Source organism: Chlorocebus sabaeus, chromosome 28 (genome assembly GCF_047675955.1).
Source record: "Chlorocebus sabaeus isolate Y175 chromosome 28, mChlSab1.0.hap1, whole genome shotgun sequence".
In the NCBI taxonomy this organism is placed as follows: Eukaryota; Metazoa; Chordata; class Mammalia; order Primates; family Cercopithecidae; genus Chlorocebus; species Chlorocebus sabaeus.
This window is the reverse complement of record NC_132931.1, coordinates 11,768,050-11,792,304: the sequence shown is the minus strand read 5'-3', so window position 1 is coordinate 11,792,304 and position 24,255 is coordinate 11,768,050. Positions and strand designations below refer to the sequence as shown.

Below are 24,255 nucleotides of genomic sequence, written 5' to 3'. Positions count from 1 at the left end.
GCCCAGCTAGGCCTCCCAAAGTACTGGAATTACAGGCGTAAGCTACCATGCCCAGCCCCTAGCCCTAGTTTCAACACGTCCCTCCCTAATCCTTGATATTTGGGGGCTGGTCTCAGCCTGTACGTTTCTGGATTCACATCTTCCCCCAGGTACCTTGACAAAAGTGACCTTGGAGGGAGACCAGTGCCCCCCACTGACTTCCCGTGCATTCCATTTCAGTATTACTAGGAAGGGGCCCGATGGCGAGTGTCACTGACAACTGGGCTGACACCGCCATCGTCAGCATAGTCTTCCCACAGCTCTGCTCCTTCCTTCTCCCCAGCAATCCTCTCTCCTGTCTTGAGCTCTGGCTGGAAACTTATTAATTTCTGGAGTCAGCTCCCAGTCTCAGTTGTGTGTGGGCAGCCTACAGTCAGCAGCATCTGACATTATAGCCACATCTCTCAACCCCAGTAGAACACTCTTTTCTCTTCCATTTTCTCCAGCTTCCCCATGAAGGCTGGACCCCAGTGTGGGCATAGGGCATTCTTGAACCACAGGTGGAGGACTCCGGCAGTCTTAGCTCGTCCATTGCCTCCCTGAGTGGGGCGGGGCCCCTTCTCAGGCTCTGCAGGGAAAGTGGCCATTGTCCCCACTCAGAATACAAAAATGTCACCTTTCCCTCTCCCTTCTGGGCAGGCGTTCAAATGACTGTGCTCCCAGCTAGGAGATAATAAGTATGCATCATGGGAAAGGTATCGGTAATGAGCACCATTAATTTCAGGAGTGGGCCAGCTGCGGTGGCTCACACCTGTAATCACAGCACTTTGGGAGGCCAAGGTGGGAGGATCACTGGAGGTCAGGAGTTTGAGACCAGCCTGGCCAAAAAGGTGAAACCCCATCTTTACTAAGAATACACAAAAAAATTATCCAGGTGTGGTGGCACATGCCTGTAACCCCAGCTACTTGGGAGGTTGAGGCAAGAGAATCTCTTGAACCCAGAGACAGAGGTTGCAGTGAGCCGGGATGCCTCCATTGCTCTTCAGCCTGGACGACAGAGCGAGACTCCATCTCAAAAACAAAAAACAAACAACAAAAAAAATTTCAGGAGTGGAAGAGGTCACTTCCTGATTGCACATGACTTCCTGGAGGAGATGAGGAAGGTGTAGAACTCTAAAGGACAGGTGGGATTTTCACAGGTGAGAGAAAGAGGAAGAGCAGGAGGGCACTGAAGGTGTAGGAATGGCTCAGGCAATGGCCTGGAGTGGGGCAGAGGCTGAGATCGGGAGTCTGGTGACTGGAGCAGAAGGGGGTGTAAGTAGTAGAGAGGTGGTGGACAGAAGGGGTGGTGGACAGAAGCGGGTAGATCTGGGATCCATCTCCCCAGGAGCCTGGTAATCTTTACTTACAACAGGGATCCATTCTCCATTTATGTCTGTGTCTCCAGAACAGCGATGGAATTTTATGGTGCTTGATCCTTAGAAAAAATAAAAAATGAAAAAGGACTGGAAACCCCCGAAACCTCCAGCTTGGTTTGCAGCGTCTTGGCTGGCTATGGTGCTTGACCACGTGGCTTCAGCCTTTCCACAGAGACTGCTCTGAAAAACAACAACAAAACTTTTTGCAAACGAGTATCTTCATGCTGGGCAAATTGATCAAATGTATTAAGAAATCGAAGTGGAAGACCCCAAAAGTAGCCCTGCTCCCTGTTGGCCCCTCCCCTGAGTTACCACCAATAGTGTCATTGTCAGGCTCTGAGCTCCACCTCATTTGGACTCTTTAGCTTTTCATTTCTTTTTTTTTTCCCAGCTGGCACATTTATTGGCATTAAGCACAAGACTCTTCCCAGCACTAGGAAGCCATGCCCAAAGGGTGTCCCTCTGCCCCATTTCTGCAAAAATTCTCAGGCCTTAGCAGTAGCCTGAGCTGCCCCCAGGGCTGTGAGCTGCTGAATCTTCTGACTCATCATTTCCATGACAGCCTGTTTCATGGCGTGCTTCTTCTGAAGAGCTGGTTGGATTTTCTCCATCTGCTTGGTTAGAAAAATCTATCTTCCTCTTGAAGAAGTCCTTGGTATCCTGAGCTGTCTTCTCTACATAGTACCCAGTTCCCACATGGATGAGCACATGTTCCACATCATGCAGCTTCCCAGGGACACACATATAACTCGTCAGTGGGACATGTAATTCTTTCCCCTCATTGCTCTTGTTCAGCATGTTCAGACAGTCCTTGGCTTCCACATACTTAGTCTGTACCACTTTGAGCTGGGCAATGGACGTGGAGAAGAACTCCACTTCCTGGTCCAGCTGGTTCTTGAGCATTTCTAGTTGCGGCAGATGCAGCTCCGTGATGTTAATAGACTGCGCCATGTTGGGAAGGAGGACTAACGAAGAGATGCTTTTCATTTCTTTGCTCACTTCCTCAACTTGACCACACACCCTGAGGCCAGGGCTATATAATGTGTCCCCTGGATTTTGGTGCAGCCAGCTGCACAACCGATGCTCAGGCTGTGTCCCTTGGTGGGTGTCCACAGTGCCTCCTATTTAGGGTCCCTTCAGTGACTCTCAATAAGGATGAGGTCCCCCAGGAGACATGAGAGGCACAGCCCCTCACAAAGCTCTCCCAGCAGGCCTGGCCTCGGTGAGTTCACTGGCTACCTTTGCAATCCTGTCCCTTGGGCCTGCTGGGAAGAGGAAGAGCTGCAGTTTCTCTCTGCAAAGCATCTTCCCTTAGGGATGGGCAGACCTATTTAGATCTATTTTTCTTTTTATCTTTTTTTTTTTTTTTTTGTAGAGATGGGTCTCGCTATATTGTCCAGGGTGGTCTTGAACTCCTAGCCTCAAGAGATCCTCCTGCCTTGACCTCCCAAAGTGTTGGGATTACAGGTGTGAGCTACTGTGCCTGGTCTGAACTAATTTTGTTTTATTTTATAATTTTTTTTGAGACGGAGTCTCACTCTGTCACCCAGGCCAGAGTGCAGTGGCGTGATCTTGGCTTACTACAACCCTCACTTCCTGGGTTCAAGCAATTCTCCTGCCTCAGCCTCCTGAGTAGCTGGGATTACAGGCGTGCACTACCATCCCAGGCTAATCTTTGTATTTTTCGTAGAGACGGGGTTTCGCCATGTTGGTCAGGCTTGTCTCAAACTCCTGACCTCAAGTGATCCGCCCACCTCGGCCTCCCAAAGTGCTGGGATGACAGATGTGAGCCACTGTGTCTGGCCTTGATCTAATTTTATATTCATAATTTTTTTTTTTTTTTTTTGAGACAGAGTTTCGCTTTGCCACCCAGGCTGGAGTGCAGTGGCTCGATCATGACTCATTGGAGCCTCGACCTCCTGGGCTCAGGTGATCCTCCCACCTTGGCCTACTGAGTAGCCGAGACCACAGGTGCACACTGCTATGCCCGGCTAATTTTTTGTGTATTTTTTTTTTTTTTTTGTAGAGGTGGGATCTTTCCATGTTGCCCAGGCTGGCCTGGAACATCTGGGCTTAAGAGATCCTCCTGCCCTGGCCTCCCAAAGTGCTGAGATTAAAGGTGTTAGCCACAGAATCTGGCCTGAGCATAGTGTTCTGTAGGGTGACTATTCCATCTTCTTTCTGGATTGAAACAATCGTTTGGGTTGTTTCCAATTTCCGTCAGAATTGCCATAATTGAGAGTCAATAAACATTGTTGTGAATGCTTCCTTGAAGGGCTTCTTGGACACAGAGATGGAGAGTGAAATTGCTGGGTCCTAAGGCACACATTTAAAATTTTAATAGATGCCACCAAATTACCCCTTTAAAGCAACCCAACCCACCTACACACCCACCACCTGGATAAGAACATTTGTTTTATTTTATCTTATTTTTGAAATGAAGTTTTGCTTTGTTGCCCAGGCTGGAGTGCAGACGTATGATCTTGGCTCATTGCAACCTCTGCCTCTGGGGTTCAAGCAATTCTCCTGCCTCAGCCTCCTGAATAGGTGGGATTACGGGTGCCCACCCCACACCAGGCTAATTTTTGTATTTTTAGTACAGATGGGGTTTCACTATGTTGGCCAGTCTGGTCTTGAACCCCTGACCTCAAGTGATCCTCAAATCACCCTTTTAAAGCAACCCAACCCAGCTACACACCCACCAGCAGGGTAAGAACATTTATTCTTCACACCTTTGCCCAAACTGGATAGGTCAAACAATGTGCTAGGTCCAAGCTAGTTTTTTTTTAGATGGAGTCTCGCTCTGTTGCTCAGGTTGGAGTGCAGTGGTGTGATCTTAGCTCACTGCAACCTCCACTTTCTGGGTTCAAGCGATTCTTCTGCCTCAGCCTGTTAGTAGAGATGGGGTTTTGCCATGTTGCCCAGGCTGGTCTCGAACTCCTGACCTCCAGTGATCCACACCGCTCAGCCTCGCAAAGTGCTGGGAATACAGGCACAAGCCACCGTGCCGGGCCCAGACTAGTATTTTTGAGTGTTTCCTTTGGTCATCCGTGTTTCCTTTTCTGGGACCTAGCCCCAAGTCTTCAGATAATAAAATGACTTCAGACAGAATTCTGTGTTAATTACTCCCACGTTTTTGTGTGGCCTGTGGGGTCCTGCCGGGAGCAGGATGGAGCAGGGGCAAACGGAGGGACAGAAGGGGCTTGAAGGAGAGCGAGGTTGCACTGCCTCAGCAGGAGGAATTGAAAACTAAGGAGAGGCTGCAGGAGTCGATGCAGACTCCAGAGTCCACGCCCTCCGTCAAGGGTACCCTCCACCAGTGTCGTGGAGGAAGGGAAGCTTTCAGGGAGCTCCACGTGAGCCAGGTAGGCTGTGGGGCTGAGCCAATAGCAACTCTTTCTGCCAGACACTTTCTGGACTTGTCCTGTCTTTTTCCCGGTGTTCCGCTTCCCACAGCGCTGACGTCGGTCTGTCCGGATGCACGGAGAAGGGAGGAAAAGGGGTGAGGTGCGGCGGTGCAAAGGTGAGGCTGCGCTCAGCCCTGACGCTCAGCAAAACAGATAACCGACGCTTTCATTAAGTGCATGCCCTAGGGCCACGTCCCTGCCGCTGTCCTGATCCTGAAGGCTGCTCTGACCCAGCCCTCTGCCCGCTGGGCTCATGCAGCTGCTGGGGCTCCTCTGCCTCCTCTGGATGCTCAAGGCCTCCCCAGGGGCCACAGGTAAGGGAGGAGAGGTGGGAGAAAATGGAGAGAAGCTCCTGATATGATATTCCAGGAAACAGGAGGGAAAGGTGGCTGTGAGGCCTGGGGAGGCGGGATAGGGAGGCGGGATAAGAAGGCGCCGATTGGAGCTCTGGGTGCAGGGAGAACCGAGGCACGGCCTGATGCGGGGAGGGGGCAATGAGGAGAGGTTTCTCCCAGAGCTCCAGGTGCAGGGAAAACCGAGGTTGGGAAAGAGTGGGTCCCCGCTGCCAGTCTCCACCAAGCACTGAGCAGGTTGCAGGGGCTGCGCTCCAACGTGTATCTGCTGCCCGAGGGTGGAGGGTGGGACTTAGATCTTCCCAGAGCAGTGGCCTTCCTGCCTTGGCTCCTTCTGTCACCCGCCTCACGCCCCCAGATCCAGTGCCCTGTCCACACTGGCCTCTCCCTCCCTGACAGCCCTCTAACTTCTGCCCCTGGTCTCTGTCTTCGGGTTTCAACCTCTCTGCCTTTTGTCCCCCAGCGGCTCCTCCCCAGCTCTGCCGTCACTCTCTCACCCTGGCCAGGGCCCATGTGTCTGGGCACAGCTGTTGGTACCAGGGCCCGGGCAGGGAGCTCCTGAAGTCCGCTTCACTTTCAGGGGTGCGTCTGAGACTACCCAGCATGGGGTCCCAGGCTTCTCTCTTCTGCCCTGCAGGAATACCCCGCAATTCCTCCGTACCTCTCTTTTCTCTGTCTTTCAGTGTCTGCTTCTGATCCCCGATCCAGGCCACCCAGCCAGAGGCCCATGAGTCCTCTTCTCGGTCACCTCCAGGGACACATCCTGGAGCCAAGGGCTGTAGCCTGGAGATTCTCATAATCCCTGACCCCACTTCCCTGGCACCCACGAGCTAGGCTGAGACTTGACACCCCAGCTCTCAGTCACAAGATGGGCTGTGCCCGAAGTGAGGGGTATCAGATCGGGTACTTCCCACTTCCCATCTGCTGTGGCTGCCTGTCTTCCTCGTCCCCGACACCTCTGACAGCTGGATCTCTGATCCTAACTGTCACCAACTGTGAAATGGGTTGAAATCCACATGCTGGGGTTCATGCTTGTAAACGAATGAATCCCATGGCCAAAAGGGAATAGTTACAGAAAAATATGTCTATTTTTGTGATGAACACTCACTGCTAAGCCTTAAGGTCTCCGGAACTCATCACGCCTGACTGCTGAGGTAGCTCCTTCTGGAAGTTTCCTTCTCCATCCTGTCTCTCCGGCTCTCTGCCTGGTCCTCACTCCATGCCCATTGAAGTCATTAGCGTGTGTGAGCTTAGCTTCTGTTTCTCCTTGGTGTTCTCTGGGCAGTTTTGTGTGTTTTTTTTTAATGGAGTCTTGCTCTGTCTCCCAGGCTGGAGTGCAGTGGCGCCATCTCAGCCCACTGCAGTCTCTGCCTCCCGGGTTCAAGCGATTCTCCTGACTCAGCTACAGGTACACGCCACCATGCCCGGCTAATTTTTGTATTTTGTTTTAGTAGAGAACAGATTTCACCATGTTGGTCAGAGTTGTCTCGAACTCCTGACCTCAAGTGGTCGCCTGCCTTGGCCTTTCAAAGTGCTGGGATTGCAGGCATGAGCCACTGTGCCTGGTCCTCTTTATGCAACTTTCTCTGTCTCATGGTTTTTGTGATGTGCCCCTTGCTAGCACTTGGCTATATTCTCTCTTTTTCTCTTTGAAAGGAGTAGTCAGCTCAGACAGCAGCAGGGTGCGGGGAGAAGCCGTGGTGGGAGCAGAAGGTTAATGGAGGGGATGGGAGGACTCCAGGCAGCAGCAGGGGGAGGACAGGAAGGGGCAGAGGGAGGAGGGGCCTGGGTGTGACTAGAGGAGGGAAGGGAGGGGAGGGAGGCTCTGCCCAGCTTGGCTATCCCAGGACAGGAGGACCGGCCATGACAAGGCCAAGGCCGGGTGAGGAATGAACGCTCCCATGCCCCACTGCTCCCCTAGGAGCAGACAGGCAGTGGGCTCCAGCACCACAAAGCACCCAGCTCCAAGCTGCCTCTGATGCAGGAGTGAGCTGCGGCATGCCCTGCCCTCTGTGATGCTGCCTGGAAAATGGGAGTGAGTGAGTAACTTACATGAGTGATGTGACAAAATGACCCACGGATTTACCAGTGGATTCCTCTGCTTTGCCGCCAATGCAGGAACTGTATCTACGGCCACATCCATCTCTCACATACGTTTCCCCAGGGCGGAAGCAGCCCGCGCTGTGCTCAGCAATTCTCCACACTCCAGAGACCTGGCTGGGCGGCCACTCGGTGTCCCCCAGCTCGTCTCTCCTGCTCCTGGCCACAGGGAAAATGTACCTATGATGCTCGTTACCTCCCCATATGACACACTCATCTCTGAAACACTGCTCACCTCTCCAGTCAGTTCCAACACCTCAACCACCCCGATGTCCAAGTTTGCTTTCAAGGTTGAAACCACTCCACCCACTGTGTTGGTCTATTCGGCCACCACTGAGTGCGTGTATCCAACGAGCTTTACAATCACCATCTCCCATCCCACCTCCATCTGTGTGACCACGACGCAGGTGGCCTTCACCAGCTCTTACACCCCCACTCCCGTGACACAGAAGCCAGTGACCACCATCACCAGGACTTACCCTATGACCACTACTGAGAAAGGAACATCAGCTGTGACATCTCTCTCTACCACCACTGCAAGGGAAACTCCCATAGTGACAGTGACACCCTCTTCCTCTGTGTCAGCCACAGACACAACCTTCCACACTACGGTCTTCTCTACAATTAGAATCACAGAAAGGACTCCCCTGCCCACTGGAAGCATCCATACGACCATGTCCCCAGCACCAGTATTTACTACTCTCAAAACAGCGGTGACTTCCACTTCCCACGTCACTTCTTCAATCACTTCCACAGATACAGTGACTTCTGTGACAACGACCACCTCTCGGCCCACAGCCACTAATACACTGTCATCACCCACCAGTACCATTTTATCTTCCACATCTGTCCTGAGCACAGAAACAATCACCAGTGGTATCACAAACACCACTCCTCTATCTACCTTGGTGACCACACTCCCAACTACCATCACCAGGTCTACACCTACATCTGAGCCCACCTACCCTACTTCTCCCACCAGCACTGTGACAGACTCCACAACCAAAATTACCTACTCCACAAGTATGACAGGTACATTGTCCATGGAGACTTCTCTCCCCCCCACATCTTCCTCTCTCCCAACCACAGAAACAGCCACAACTCCTATGACAAACCTGGTAATCACCACCCCTGAGATCGCCTCCCACAGTACTCCCACCTTCTCTCCTTCAGCCATCTACTCTACAGTCAGCACATCCACAACTGCCATCTCCTCAGCTTCCCCTACCTCAGGTACCATAGTGACTTCCACAACCATGACCCCGTCTTCTCTGCCTACAGACATCCCTTCGACAACACCAACAATTATCACCCACCCTTCTGTGGGCTCTACTGGCTTCCTGACTACAGGAACAGACCTCACATCAACATTCACTGTTTCCAGTTCCCCAGCAATGTCCACAAGTGTTATTCCATCTTCCCCCAGCATCCAGAATACAGAAACCTCATCCCTTGTCAGCATGACCTCTGCCACCACTCCCAGTGGGACACCAACTTTTGCAGGTACACACAGCACTCCGACAAGTTCCCTCTTGACAACCTTCCCAGCGACATATTCATTTTCGTCTTCCATGTCTGCCAGCAGTGCCGGGACCACTCACACAGAGAGTATCTCTTCACCTCCAGCCAGCACCAGTACACTCCACACAACAGCTGAATCCACCCTGTCACCCACTACCACCACCTCATTCACAACTTCCACAACTATGGAACCACCTTCAACCACTGTAGCAACTACAGGAACAGGTCAGACCACCTTTCCCAGCTCTACAGCCACATTCCCTGAGACCACCACACTGACTCCTACAATTGACATTTCTACAGAATCTCTAACAACAGCCATGACTTCTACTCCCCCCATCAGTTCTTCAATCACTCCCACCAATACAGTGACTTCTATGACAACTACGACCTCTTGGCCCACAGCCACTAATACGTTATCATCACTCACCAGTAGCATTTTATCTTCTCCACCTGTCCCAAGCACAGAAATGGTCACCAGTCATAACACCAACACCACCCCTCTATCCACCTTGTTGACTACACTCCCCACCACCACCCCCGATACCACCTCCCACAGTGCCCCCAGCTTCACTTCATCAGCCATTTACTCCACGGTCAGCACATCCACAACTGCCATCTCCTCAGCTTCCCCTACCTCAGGTACCATAGTGACTTCCACAACCATGACCCCGTCTTCTCTGCCTACAGACATCCCTTCGACAACACCAACAATTATCACCCACCCTTCTGTGGGCTCTACTGGCTTCCTGACTACAGGAACAGACCTCACATCAACATTCACTGTTTCCAGTTCCCCAGCAATGTCCACAAGTGTTATTCCATCTTCCCCCAGCATCCAGAATACAGAAACCTCATCCCTTGTCAGCATGACCTCTGCCACCACTCCCAGTGGGACACCAACTTTTGCAAGTACACACAGCACTCCGACAAGTTCCCTCCTGACAACCTTCCCAGCGACATATTCATTTTCGTCTTCCATGTCTGCCAGCAGTGCCGGGACCACTCACACAGAGAGTATCTCTTCACCTCCAGCCAGCACCAGTACACTCCACACAACAGCTGAATCCACCCTGTCACCCACTACCACCACCTCATTCACAACTTCCACAACTATGGAACCACCTTCAACCACTGTAGCAACTACAGTGACAGGTCAGACCACCTTTCCCAGCTCTACAGCCACATTCCCTGAGACCACCACACTGACTCCTACAATTGACATTTCTACAGAATCTCTAACAACAGCCATGACTTCTACTCCCCCCATCAGTTCTTCAATCACTCCCACCAATACAGTGACTTCTATGACAACTATGACCTCTTGGCCCACAGCCACTAATACGTTATCATCACTCACCAGTAGCATTTTATCTTCTCCACCTGTCCCAAGCACAGAAATGATCACCAGTCATAACACCAACACCACCCCTCTATCCACCTTGTTGACTACATTCCCCACCACCACCCCCGATACCACCTCCCACAGTACCACCAGCTTCACTTCATCAGCCATTTACTCCACGGTCAGCACATCCACAACTGCCATCTCCTCAGCTTCCCCTACCTCAGGTACCATAGTGACTTCCACAACCATGACCCCGTCTTCTCTGCCTACAGACATCCCTTCGACAACACCAACAATTATCACCCACCCTTCTGTGGGCTCTACTGGCTTCCTGACTACAGGAACAGACCTCACATCAACATTCACTGTTTCCAGTTCCCCAGCAATGTCCACAAGTGTTATTCCATCTTCCCCCAGCATCCAGAATACAGAAACCTCATCCCTTGTCAGCATGACCTCTGCCACCACTCCCAGTGGGACACCAACTTTTGCAAGTACACACAGCACTCCGACAAGTTCCCTCCTGACAACCTTCCCAGCGACATATTCATTTTCGTCTTCCATGTCTGCCAGCAGTGCCGGGACCACTCACACAGAGAGTATCTCTTCACCTCCAGCCAGCACCAGTACACTCCACACAACAGCTGAATCCACCCTGTCACCCACTACCACCACCTCATTCACAACTTCCACAACTATGGAACCACCTTCAACCACTGTAGCAACTACAGTGACAGGTCAGACCACCTTTCCCAGCTCTACAGCCACATTCCCTGAGACCACCACACTGACTCCTACAATTGACATTTCTACAGAATCTCTAACAACAGCCATGACTTCTACTCCCCCCATCAGTTCTTCAATCACTCCCACCAATACAGTGACTTCTATGACAACTACGACCTCTTGGCCCACAGCCACTAATAAGTTATCATCACTAACCAGTAGCATTTTATCTTCTCCACCTGTCCCAAGCACAGAAATGATCACCAGTCATAACACCAACACCACCCCTCTATCCACCTTGTTGACTACATTCCCCACCACCACCCCCGATACCACCTCCCACAGTACCACCAGCTTCACTTCATCAGCCATTTACTCCACGGTCAGCACATCCACAACTGCCATCTCCTCAGCTTCCCCTACTTCAGGTACCATAGTGACTTCCACAACCATGACCCCGTCTTCTCTGACCACAGACATCCCTTCGACAACACCAACAACTATCACCCACCCTTCTGTGGGCTCTACTGGCTTCCTGACTACAGGAACAGACCTCACATCAACATTCACTGTTTCTAGTTCCCCAGCAATGTCCACAAGTGTCATTCCACCTTCCCCCAGCATCCAGAATACAGAAACCTCATCCCTTGTCAGCATGACCTCTGCCACCACTCCCAGTGAGAGACCAACTCTCACAAGTACTGACAGCACTCCAACAAGTTCTCTCCTGACGACCTTCCCAAGTACATATTCATTTTCCTCTTCCATGTCTGCCAGCAGTGCTGGGACCACTCACACAGAGGCTATTTCCTCACCTCCAGCCAGCACCAGTACACTCCACACAACAGCTGAATCCACCCTGTCACCCGCTGCCACCACCTCATTCACCATATTCACAACGATGGAACCACTTTCAACCACTGTAGCAACTACAGGCACAGGTCAGACCACCTTCCCCAGCTCTACAGCCACATTCCCTGAGATCACTACACTGACTCCTACAACTGACATGTCCACAGAATCTCTCACAACAGCCATGACTTCTACTCCTCCCATCACTTCTTCAATGACTCCCACCAATACAGTGACTTCTATGGCAAGAACGACTTCCTGGCCCACAGCCGGTAATACGTTATCATCACTCACCAGTAGCATTTTATATTCTACACCTGTCCTGAGCACAGAAACAATCACCAGTCATAACACCAACACCACCCCTCTCTCCACCTTGGTGACCACACTCCCCACGACCATCACCAGGTCTAGAGCTATATCTGAGACCACCTACACTACTTCTCCCACTAGCACAGCCACAGACTCCATGACCGACATCAGCTACCCCACAAGTATGACAGGTACATTGTTCCCTGAGACTTCTCTCCCGCCCACCTCTTCCTCTCTCCTAACCGTAGAAACTGCCACAACTCCTACCACAACCTTGGTAACCACCACTCCTGAAACCACCTCCCACAGTGTTCCCAGCTTCACTTCTTCAACCATCTATTCCACAAGGAGTACAACCACAACTGCCATCTCCTCAGCTTCGCCTACCTCAGGTACCATGGTGACTTCCACAACCATGACCCCATCTTCTCTGAGTACAGACATCCCTTCGACAACACCCACAACTATTACCCACTCTTCTGTGAGCTCTACTGAATCCTTGACTACAACAACAGTCCTCTCCTCAACATTTGCTGTTTCCAGTACCTCAGCAGTGTCCACAAGTGACATCCCATCTTCCCCCAACATCCAGAATACAGAAACCTCATCCCTTGTCAGCATGACCTCTGCCACCACTCCCAGCGAGAGACCAACTCTCACAAGTACTGAGGGCACTCAGACAACTTCCCTCCTGACGAGCTTCCCAGCAACATATTCATTTTCCTCTTCCATGTCTGCCAGCAGTGCAGGGACCACTCACACCGAGAGTATCTCCTCACCTCCATCCATCACCAGTACACACCACACAATAGCTGGATCCACTCCATCACCCACAATCACCACCTCATTCACAACATTTACAACGATGGAAACACCTTCATCCACTGTAGCAACTACACGCACAGGTCAGACTACATTCACCAGTTCAACAGCCACATCCCCTGAGACCACCACACTGACTCCTACCCTTGACATTTCCACAGGATCTTTCAAAACAGCAGTGAGTTCTACTCCCCCCATCACTTCTTCAATCACCTCCACATATACAGTGACATCTATGACAACTACCAACCCTCTGCCCACAGCCACTAATACATTACCATCATTCACCAGTAGCGTTTCATCTTCTATGCCTGTCCCAAGTACAGAAGCGATCACCAGTGGTACCACAAACACCACCCCTTTGTCTTCCTTGGTGACCACATTATCCAATTACGACACCAGTTCTACACCTGCATCTGAGACCACCTACCCTACTTCTCTTACTAGTGCTCTCACAGATTCCACGGTCAGAACCACCTTTTCCACCAGTATGACCGGTACATTGTCCACTGTGACCTCTCTCCGACCCACCTCTTTGTCTCTTCCAACCACAGCAACAGCCACAGTTCCTACAACAAACTTGGTAACCACGACCACCAAGACCACCTCACACAGTACTCCTAGCTTCACTTCTTCAATCACAACCACCGAGACCACCTCACACTGTACTCCCAGCTTCACTTCTCCAATCACGACCACTGAGACCCCCTCACACAGTACTCCTAGCTTCACTTCTTCAATCACTGTCTTGGAGACCACATCATACAGTACTCCCAACTTCACTTCTTCAATCACCACCAGTGAGAGCCCCTCACACAGTATTCCCAGCTTCACTTCTTCAATCACCACCACAGAGACCCCTTCACACAGTACTCCCAGCTTCACTTCTTCAATAACCACCACTGAGACTACCTTACACAGTACACCCAGCTACACTTCTTTGATCACCACCACCGAGACCACCTCACACAATACTCCCAGCTTCACTTCTTCGACCACCACCACCGAGACCACCTCATACAGTACTCCCAGCTTCACTTCTTCAATCACCACCACCGAGACCACCTCATACAGTCCTCCCAGCTTCACTTCTTTGATCACCACCACCGAGATCACCTCACACAGTACTCACAGCTTCACTTCTTCGATTGCCACCACCGAGACCACATCCCACAGTACTCCTAGCTTTACGTCTTTGATCACCACCAGGGAGAGCCCCTCACAGGGTACTTCCAGCTTCACTTCTTCGGTAACCACCTTTGAGACCCCCTCACACAGTACTCCAAGCTTCACTTCTTCGATCATGATCACCGAGACCACCTCATACAGTACTCCCAGCTACACTACCTCAATCACTACCACCGAGACCCCCTTACATAGTACTCCCAGCTTCACTACCTCATTCACCACCACTGAGACCACCTCACACAGTACTCCCAGCTTCACTTCTTCGATCACCACCACTGAGACCACCTCACACAGTACTCCCAGCTTCACTACTTCGATCACCACCACCGAGACCAACTCAAACAGTACTCCCAGCTTCACTTCTTTGATCACCACCACTGAGACCACATCCCACAGTACTCCGAGCTTCACTTCTTCAATCACCACCACCGAGATCACATCCCACAGTATTCCCAGCTTCACGTCTTCGATCATCACTACTGAGACCACCTCACACAGTACAGCAAACTACACTTCTTCAATCACCACCACTGAGACCACCTCACACAGTACTCCCAGCTTCACTTCTTCAATCACCACTACTGAGACCACATCACACAGTACTCCTGGCCTCATTTCTGTGGTCACCACCACCGAGGCAACCTCCCACGTTACTCCTGGCCTCACTTCAATCACCACCAGTGAGACTACCTTACACAGTACTCCAACCTTCACTTCTTCAATCACCACCACCGAGAAAACCTCACGAAGTACTCTCAGCTTCACTTCTTTAATCACCACCACTGAGACGACCTCACACAGTACTCCCAGCTTCAGTTCTTCAATCACCACCACCAAGACCACCTCACCCGATACTCCCAGCTTCATTTCTTCAATCACCACCACCAAGACCACCTCACCCGATACTCCCAGCTTCACTTCTTCCATCACCAACACTGAGACCACCTCACACAGTACTCCCAGCTTCACTTCTTCAACCAGCTACTCCACAGTCAGCACATCCACAACTGCCATCACCTCACATTTTACTACCTCAGAGACTGGGGTGACTTCCACACCTGTAACTCCAGCTTCTCAGAGTACAGACATCCCGACCGCAACCGTACGAACTCTCACCCCCTCATCTGTGGGAACCAGCACTTCATTGACTACAACCACAGACCTTCCCTCTATACCCACTGATATCAGTAGCTTACCAACCCCAACACACATCATTTCATCTTCTCCCTCCATCCAAAGCACAGAAACATCATCCCTTGTGGGCACAACCTCTCCCACCATGTCCACTGTGAGAACGACCCTCAGAAGTACTGAGAACACCCCAATCACTTCCTTGAGCACAAGTATTGTTGTTACACCTGAAACCCCAACACAGACCCCTCCTGTACTGACGTCTGCCACCGGGACCCAAACATCTCCTGTACCTACTACTGTCACCTTTGGAAGTACAGGTTTATCCACATCCACTCTTCACACTCTTACGCCATCAACAGCCTTGAGCACAATCATGTCAACATCGCAGGTTCCCATTCCTAGCACACATTCCTCCACCCTTCAAACAAGTTCTTCTACTCCGTCATTGCAAACTTCACTCACATCTACAAGTGAGTTCACTACAGAATCTTTCACTAGGGGAAGTACATCTACAAACGCAATTTTGACTTCTTTTAGTACCATCATCTGGTCCTCAACACCCACTATCATGTCCTCTTCTCCGTCTTCCACCAGCATAACTCCATTGTTCTCTACCACCACTCATTCTGTTCCTTCTTCAGCATACACCTTCAGTACAGAAAATGTGGGCCTCTCTTCTATCACAGCCTTTCCTACACTCTCTTCCTCTGTAACCACCAGCACTTCTCCAACCAGCTCCTCTCTGACCACAGCTCTCACTGAAATAACCCCCTTTTCTTATATTTCCCTTCCCTCCACCACACCCTGTCCAGAAACTATAACAATTACCATAGTCCCTGCCTCTCCCACTGATCCATGTGTTGAAATGGATTCCAGCACTGAAGCTACTTCTCCTCCCACCACCCCATTAGCAGTGCTTCCCTTTACTACCGAGATGGTCACCTGTCCTAGCTCCATCAGTATGCAAACTACCCTTGCTACATATATGGACACTTCTTCCATGACGCCAGAAAGTGAGTCCAGCATCACAACGAATGCTTCCAGTTCCACTGGCACTGGGACTGTACCCACAAACACGGTTTTCACAAGTACTGAAATGCCCACCAGTGAGACCTGGTTGAGCACCATCTCTGTGATCCCCCCACATCTTCCTGGCATCTCTACCGTCCCGCTCACCACAAAACCAAGCAGTAGCCTTTCGACCATCCTGAGGACTTCAAGCAAGTCAGCACATTCCTCCCCATCCACCACCAGGACTTCAGAGACACCAGTGGCCACTACCCAGACTCCTACCACCCTTACGTCGCGCAGGACAACTCCCACCACTTCTCAGACGACCACACAGTCAACGTTGACCACCACTGCAGGTTGGACCTTCTGCCTCTCTGTTCCCCTCCTTCCTTCCCTGCAAAATTTCTGTCACCTAGATCTTGCTTTATCCTGAACTTCCCTTTCTTCCTGTGTTTTCCAGGCACCTGTGACAATGGTGGCACCTGGGAACAGGGCCAGTGTGCTTGCCGTCCGGGGTTCTCTGGGGACCGCTGTCAGTTCCAGACCAGCTGCCGCAACGGGGGTCAGTGGGATGGCCTCAAGTGCCAGTGCCCCAGCACCTTCTATGGTTCCCATTGTGAGTTTGCTGTGGAACAAGTGGATCTAGGTGAGTCGCCAGAGCTATGCCTTCTGCACTTCCTCCCAGAGGGTGTCACTGACTGTCCCCAGACTTACCCCTCTGTGGGGCCTGGAGGCACCCATGGTGTTTTGCCCAGTCCTTCCCTCCCTGCCATCTCTCCCATTCCCTCCACTGCCCCGTGTCATGCTCCTCTCCATCCTCATCGTTAGGAGGTGGCTGGGACCACACTCCCTCCTGGGGTCATCTTCTGACTTGGACTGCTTGGAGCTGTATCAGTTTCCAACTGCTGCCGTACCAAGAAATACAGACCTGGCTGCTGGAACAACACGACATTATCATGTTAGAATTCTGTAGATTAGAAATCTGATGTGGGTGTCACTGGGCTGAAATCAAGGCGTCACCAGGGCTGTGTTGTCTTCCAGAGGTTCCAGGGAAGAATACATTTTTTTGCCCTTTGCAGCTTCTGGAGCCTCCCACATTGCGTATGCCAGGGCCCCTGGCTCCATCTTCCAAGCCAGCAAGGCTGCACCTCTCTGTGTCTTTCTCCCATAGCCTCATCTCCCTCTGATGAACTCTGGCCTCCTCTATTGCTTCTTCCACTGTTAAGGACTCTTGTGATGACTTTGCCTCCTCCCCAAATAGTCTATGTTAATTTTCTCAAAATCAGCTGATTAGGCCGGGTGCAGTGGCTCACACCTGTAATCCTAGCACTTTGGGAGGCTGAGGCGGGAGGATCACCTGAGATCAGGAGTTCGAGACCAGCCTGGCCAACATGGTGAAACTCTCTATTATAAATACAAAAATTAGTTGGGCATGGTGGCAGGTGCCTGTAATCCTCACTACTCAGGAGGCTGAGGCAGGAGAATCGCTTGAATCCAGGATGTGGATGTTTCAGTGAGCTGAGATTTAGCCACTGCACACTAGCCTGGATGACAGAGGGAGAGCGAGACTCTGTCTCAAAGGAAAACAAAAAATCAGCTGATTGTCTTATAATCCCTGCAGTTTGGAAGGCTGAGGAGGGAGGATCGGTTGAGGCCAGGAGTTCATGACCATCCTGGGCAACACAGCGAGAACCCCATCTCTACAGAAAATTTTAAAAAATTACCTGGGCATAGTGGCTCATGCCTGTGGTCCCAGTAACTTGGGAGGCTGAGGTGGGAGGATCACTTGAGCCTGGAAAGTCAAGGCTGCAGTGAGCTACGATCCCACCATTGCACTCCAGCCTGGATGACAGAATGAGACCCTATCTCAACAATAAAAAAAAGTTCGACTGATTAGCAATCTAATCCAATCTGCACCCTTCATCCTCCCTTGCCATATAGCGTAGCATACTCACAGTTCTGGGGATTTGGACATGGATCCCTGCCCACTATGGGGGCAGCCAGGAGGGATCCCAGGCTGACTTCTGTCTTTCTGCCTGTTTTCCCTCATCTCCACACAATTCCTTCCTTCCTTCCTTCCTTCCTTCCTTCCTTCCTTCCTTCCTTCCTTCCTTCCTTCCTTCCTTCCTTCCTTCCTTCCTTCCTCTCTCTCTTCTTTCCTTCTTCCTTCTTTCCTTCCTTCTTTCTTTCTTTCTCTTTCTTTCTTTCCTTCCTTCCTCCCCTCCCTCCCTCCCTCCCTCCCTCCCTCCCTCCCTCCCTCCCTCCCTCCCTCCCTCCTTTCTTTCTTTCTTTCTTTCTTTCTTTCTTTCTTTCTTTCTTTCTTTCTTTCTTTCTTTCTTTTTTCTTTCTCTTTCTTTCTTTCTTTCCTTCTTCCTTTTCCCTTTCCTTCCTTCCTTCCTTCCTTCCTTCCTTCCTTCCTTCCTTCCTTCCTTCCTTCCTTCTTTCCTTTCTTTCTTTTCTTTCCTTTCTTTCCTTTCCTTCTTTCCCTTGTCTTCACACAATGCTTTCTCCCTTTCTTGCTCTTTCTTTCTTTTTTCTCTCTCTCTTTTTCATTTTCTGAGACAGAGTCTCACTCTGTGGCCCAGGCTGGAGTGCAGTGATGCGATCTCGGCTCACTACAGCCTCTGCCTCCTGGGTTCAAGCGATTCTCCTGCCTCTGCCTCTGGGCATCAGTCCTCAGGGATCTTGGAGAGGAGCAGCAGGAGGAGCCTGTGGGTTGGGGTGTTGGTGTTGGTGGCTTCAGACAGACACAGATAGAGAAGTGACCGGGGACGTGCATGCTGTGTGCAGATGTAGTGGAGACTGAGGTGGACATGGAAGTGTCTGTCGATCAGGAGTTCTCGCCGGACCTCAATGACAACACTTCTCAGGCCTACAGGGATTTCAACAAGACCTTCTGGAATCAGGTAAAGGGCAAGGAGAGGGGAATTTTTTTTCTTTTCTTTTTTTTTTTTTGAGACGGAGTCTCGCACTGTTGTCCTGGCTGGAGTGCAAAGGCACGATCTTGGCTCACTGTAACCTCCGCCTCCTGGGTTCACGTGATTCTCCTGCCTCAGCCTCCTGAATAGCTGGAATTACAGGTGCACACCACCACACCCAGATAACGTTTTGTATTTTTAGTAGATACGTGATTTCACTATGTTGGCCAGACAAGTCTCGAACTCCTGACCTTGTGGTTCGCCTGCCTTGTCTTCCCAAAGTGCTGGGATTACAGGCGTGAGCCATGGCTCCTGCAAGGGGAGGGGAATTGAAGGGTGCTCCCCTGGAGCTGGGATTGGGCATCTGGGTGCCCTCAGGTCTGCAGGTTCGGACGTGAGCCCAGGGATCCTTGGTGTTTCAGATGCAGAAGATTTTTGCAGGCATGCAGGGCTTCACCTTCAAGGGTGTGGAGATCCTGTCCCTGAGGTACGAGACCCATCGGGGGATGTGGAGGCGGTGTTGGGTGGGGGATATGTGTGCACAGAAAAAACCCATTCCTTTCTTTTGTAATCATCAGATTTTATAAAGAGAGGAGTGGAGGGGCTACATAAGGAATCATTCCCTGGGGTATTTTTTGAGATCGTTTTCTGGGGCCATTTCTCTGGAGGAGGGGTGGCACCTCTCTTCCTCAGCACACTGGAAGGAGAGAAGTTGCAGGGACATGTGGGAAGGTGGTGCCTGGATGGGTGACTTTGTCCCCCTCTGGCTGGCCCCTGCTCTACTGGGTGGGTCAGCATTAGAGAGAGAGAAAGAGAGAGAGGGAGAGAGGGAGGGAGCATCCAGGGGAGCCAGTGGATGATGGCTTGATGCAACACAAGGAGAATGTCAGGCCAGATGTGGTGGCTCACACTTGCAATCCTAGCACTTTGGGAGAGCTATGCGTGTGGATCACCTGAAACCAGTTCAAGACTAGCCTGGGCAACATAGTGAGAACCCATCTCTACAATAATAAAAATAGTAATAATAATAATAGTACAATGATTAGCCTGGTGTGGTAGTGCACACCTGTAGTCTCAGATACTTGGGAGGCTGAGGAGTAAGGATCACTTTAGCCCAGGAATTGGAGGCTGCAGTGAGCTATAATTATACCACTGCACTCTAGCCTGGGTGACAGAGCCAGACTTTGTCTCTATAAAACACACAGAGACAGGAAGTCAATCATGTCAATTATTCCTTGTCCTGCCTTCCCAGGCGGACCAAGTCAGGAATGCTGGCAGCCCCTTCTAAAAAGGATGCATGTGGCATCCCGACTCAGGACCTCTGCCCCCTTTCCCGCTTCTGGGGCACTTTGGGTTGCTTCTGGAGTGCTCCTCCAAGGACCCATGTGCCCCTGGCTGGGGCACTCTCTAAGGCCGTGGACCCCTCAGGAATGGCAGCATCGTGGTGGACTACCTGGTCCTGCTGGAGCTGCCCTTCAGCGCCCAGCTGGAGAGCCAGTACGAGCAGGCGAAGATGACGCTGAAGGAGGCGCTGCAGAATGCCAGCCAGGATGCAGACAGCTGCCAGGACTTCCAGAGTGAGCCCCGGCTGGAGGGAGGGGCCAGGGCCTGAGCTGCCACCCCAGCCCACTCCAGTTGGGCCAGGGGCCCTCTGAACTCAGGTGCCAACCCTATGGTACCTCTGGCAGGTTGGGAGAAGGGGAATGAGTCCACACACAACGTCATCAAGGGTGGGGCTAGGGAGGGTCTCCCCAGGACCTGGGTACTGGGGAAGAGAACCCCTGATCGTCATGCTCAGCATTTCCTGGATGGCTGAAGCCCTTGGATTATTCAGGGGAGATGAGGGAGGGAATAGGAGTCTTCCCTTGTGGCCCCTCCACACTCCCCCAGACAGAGACAGCCCTCACTGCCCTCCCTGTGCCTGTCCTGCTTCCTGGTCCTAACCCCTTGACCTTAACCCCTTGACCTCCCCCTCCCATTCCATCTGTGCCTGTGTTCTCACAGCCCTGTGTTTTAAGCCTGACTCCATCAAGGTGAACAACAACAGCAGGACAGAGCTGACCCCGAAAGGTGAGGGTGGGGTAAAGGGTTGAGTGGTCGCTCTCCCGTGGCTCTGATCCCAGCCACCAGGGACATTTGCCCATTGAAGCCGGGGGCAGGGAGAGACCTTTGGGGGAGGCAAGTGATATGGCCCAGGGCGGCCCTTCCTGGCGCTGATTAGTGGCTTCCACCTGAGGACAGCAGGGGCCGCGAGGAGAGGGTGAGGGTGGTGGTACTGGACTCCCCTCATCGAATCCCAGGGTCTACCCCACGGCATCCCACCTCGGAAATGGAATCCTCCTCCCGCATTTTCAGAGGCACCATTATCAGGCCCCTGAATAGAATGGATGAGGTCCTTGTCTCTGTGCAACCCCCTCCCCAACCCCTCAGCCCTCTGCCGCCGCGCCGCTCCCGCGGGCTATGAGGAGTTCTACTTCCCCTTGGTGGAGGCCACCCGGCTCCGCTGTGTCACCAAATGCACGTCGGGCGTGGACGACGCCATCAACTGTCACCAGGGTCAGTGCGTTCTGGAGAGGAGCGGTCCCGCCTGTCGGTAAGGCACCGCTGACCATCAGCATCAGCCGAGCCCCGCCCACCCATTCTAGGATGAAGCCCCGCCCCATGCTTCGCCCCAGCTCCGCCCCCAGGCCCTACGGTGGAACCTTGTCCCCAGAGTCCCGCTCCAAGCCCATTCCCCTTGCCCTAAGGTGGAGCCTTGCCCTGGACCTCTGCTTCTTTGCCCCGCCCCCTTGATAGGGTTGAGTCCCGTCCCCTAGTTCTGGGACCACTCATTCTAGGGTGGGGCCCTGTCCCCTCGTTCTAGGGTTGAACCCCACCCCCTCCTTTGGTGGAGCCTTACCCACTTGATCTGGGGTGGAATCCCGCCACTTGCCTAGGGTGGAGTCCCGCCCCCTTTTTCTAGGGCGGAACCTCACCCCGTTGTTCTAGGGTGGAGCCCAGCCCCCTCCTTCTAGGGTGGATTCCCGGCCCCTTGTCTAGGGTGGAACGCCCCCGATTGCCCTAGGGTGGAAGCCCCAGCTGCCTTAGGCTGGGGCCCCGACCCTTCGCCCCACCCGCCCCGCGGGACCCAGGTGCACGTGTGGACCCCGAGTCCGGAGGTGAAGAGGGTCTGACTCTGCGATCTCCCGTAGCTGCTACTCCACGGACACTCACTGGTTCTCCGGCCCGCGCTGTGAGGTGGCCATCCACTGGAGGGCGCTGGTCGGAGGCCTGACGGCGGGCGCCGCGCTGCTGCTGCTGCTGCTACTAGCGCTGGGTGTCTGGGCGGTGCGCTCCGGACTGTGGAGCTGCCAGTGCCTAGACCGGTGAGCGCGCGGAAGATGGGGCCGGGGTGCGAGGGCGGCCGAGGGGCCCCAGGCGGGTCGGCTGTGTCTGACCGCGCGGCGGCCCCACCTAGGTCCTGGGACCAGGACAGGAAATGGTTCGAGACCTGGGATGAGGAAGTCGTGGGCACTTTTTCAAACTGGGGTTTCGAGGTCGACGGAACAGGTGAGTCCCACCTCCTGGAGAAGCAGGCAGGGGCTTTCCTGGGCATCATTGAGGACACTGCGAGGACAGACGCCCTTCCTGCCTTCCTCGCATTTACTCCGTCCCCCTCTCCCTTCCCTCCCGTCCCTCTCCCCTCCTCTTTCTCCCCTCTTCTCTCTCCCTCTCTCTCTCTCTCTAGACAAGGATGAAAATTTCCGTGTGGCCTTGGAGAACGTGGACACCACTATGAAGGTGAGGGGCTAAAGAGGGGGACCCCAAGGAACTCTCCCAGCCTCCATTCCAGATTCCCTCCCCAACCCCCACCAGGGCAAGGAGGGGGCTGGGCTCGGATCAGCAGTGTCAGCCCAAACCAGTGGCTCCGCCTTCCCTTCCCTCACTGTGACTCTGTGACAGGTGCACATCAAGAGACCCGAGATGACCTCGTCCTCAGTGTGAGCCCTGCGGGCTCCGTCACCATCCCCTCTGCCCTGCCCGGGACACAAGGCTCTGCACTGTGTCCATTTCAAGTGGTGGCCCCAGAACGGGGGCAGCCCAGGCACCTGCTGTTCTTGGGCAAAATGAGACTGTTCCCCCAAATCCCATCCTTGTCTTTCCAACTTGGCTGAAACCCACCAAGAGACACAGTTCAGATGCAGGCTCTTCCACTGCGGAACCTTGGGCAAGTCAGTAAGGAGTCTCAGTTTCCTCACCTGCAAAATGGGTACAACATTCCTGTGTGATATCTCACACCATTGTTGTGTAAACCACACGGACTCCGTCAATTCTCGGTCCTACTCTGCCCTCCCGTCTCAGCCCTCATGTTGCCTCTCTCCGATCCTCCAATCCTCATGTCCTTCGCCTGGTCTCCGGCCCTGGTTCCTATTTTCTCTCAATTCCCTACTGCCTGTTTCTTACTTTGAACCTGGAGGCAGCCTGCAGCCCATCCCATCTCCTGTCCTCTCCTGATCGAACTCCCTGCTGTGTCTCTTGCTCTCATTCCTTAGATGTCCTCTCCTTCTGACTCCGTTCCTTCATCCATCCTGCCCCCCAGTCCCCCAGCCCTAAATCCTCCCTCCTCTCCTCACATCCCGGTCCCTAGCAAGGTATAGATAGCCTCTGTGTCTTAGGGTACCCCAGCTGCTGTTCCCCCCATCACCCCGTTGCCCACTTCCCTGTTTCTCTTGCTCTCATTCCTTGTATCTTCTCCCCTTCTGAGCCAGTCCATTAGTTGGTTCTGCCCCCCAATCCCCCTGCCCTAAATACCCCAGCTGCTGTTCCTCCCATCACCCCCTACCCGATTCTCCATTCTCCACCCCTTTCTCTCACCCCTGGAGCCCCGAGGGTGGGGGCAGGGCATGAGTTCCCCAGTCCCCAAGGAAAGGCAGCCCCCTCCGTCCCCCTCCTCCTCACTCCCTTCGATCTTCCTCCCCTCTCACCTCCACTGCCTTTTCCCATCCCCTCCCTTTTCCTTCCTCCGTCCCTCTCTCCCTGATGTCACCTCGATTGATTCCTGATTCCTGCCATAACTCTGAGTCCTGAAATCCTCAATCTCCTTGGCCACGAAGATCGGCTTTGGGGACCAGAAGTCGGCACATCTCCAGGTCTCCATGTGAACACAATATAGAGTTTATTGTAAAA

The 24,255-nt window shown here is 52.6% G+C and overlaps 1 protein-coding gene and 1 pseudogene across 1 annotated transcript; one reads left to right on the top strand and one right to left on the bottom strand.

Moving 5' to 3' along the window:
* Positions 1–1,769: 1,769 nt before the first annotated feature.
* Positions 1,770–2,367, bottom strand: LOC103246705 (prefoldin subunit 5 pseudogene; annotated as a pseudogene).
* Positions 2,368–5,057: 2,690 nt separating this feature from the next.
* MUC3A (mucin 3A, cell surface associated) lies at positions 5,058–24,255 on the top strand. Its single transcript, XM_073012731.1, has 12 exons — positions 5,058–5,118; positions 7,276–16,527; positions 16,632–16,817; positions 18,962–19,077; positions 19,512–19,576; positions 20,518–20,666; positions 21,094–21,159; positions 21,520–21,682; positions 22,281–22,454; positions 22,547–22,638; positions 22,817–22,869; positions 23,032–24,255. The coding sequence occupies exons 1-12, from the start codon at positions 5,058–5,060 to the stop codon at positions 23,071–23,073; spliced, it is 10,419 nt and encodes a 3,472-aa protein (XP_072868832.1). The 3' UTR covers positions 23,074–24,255.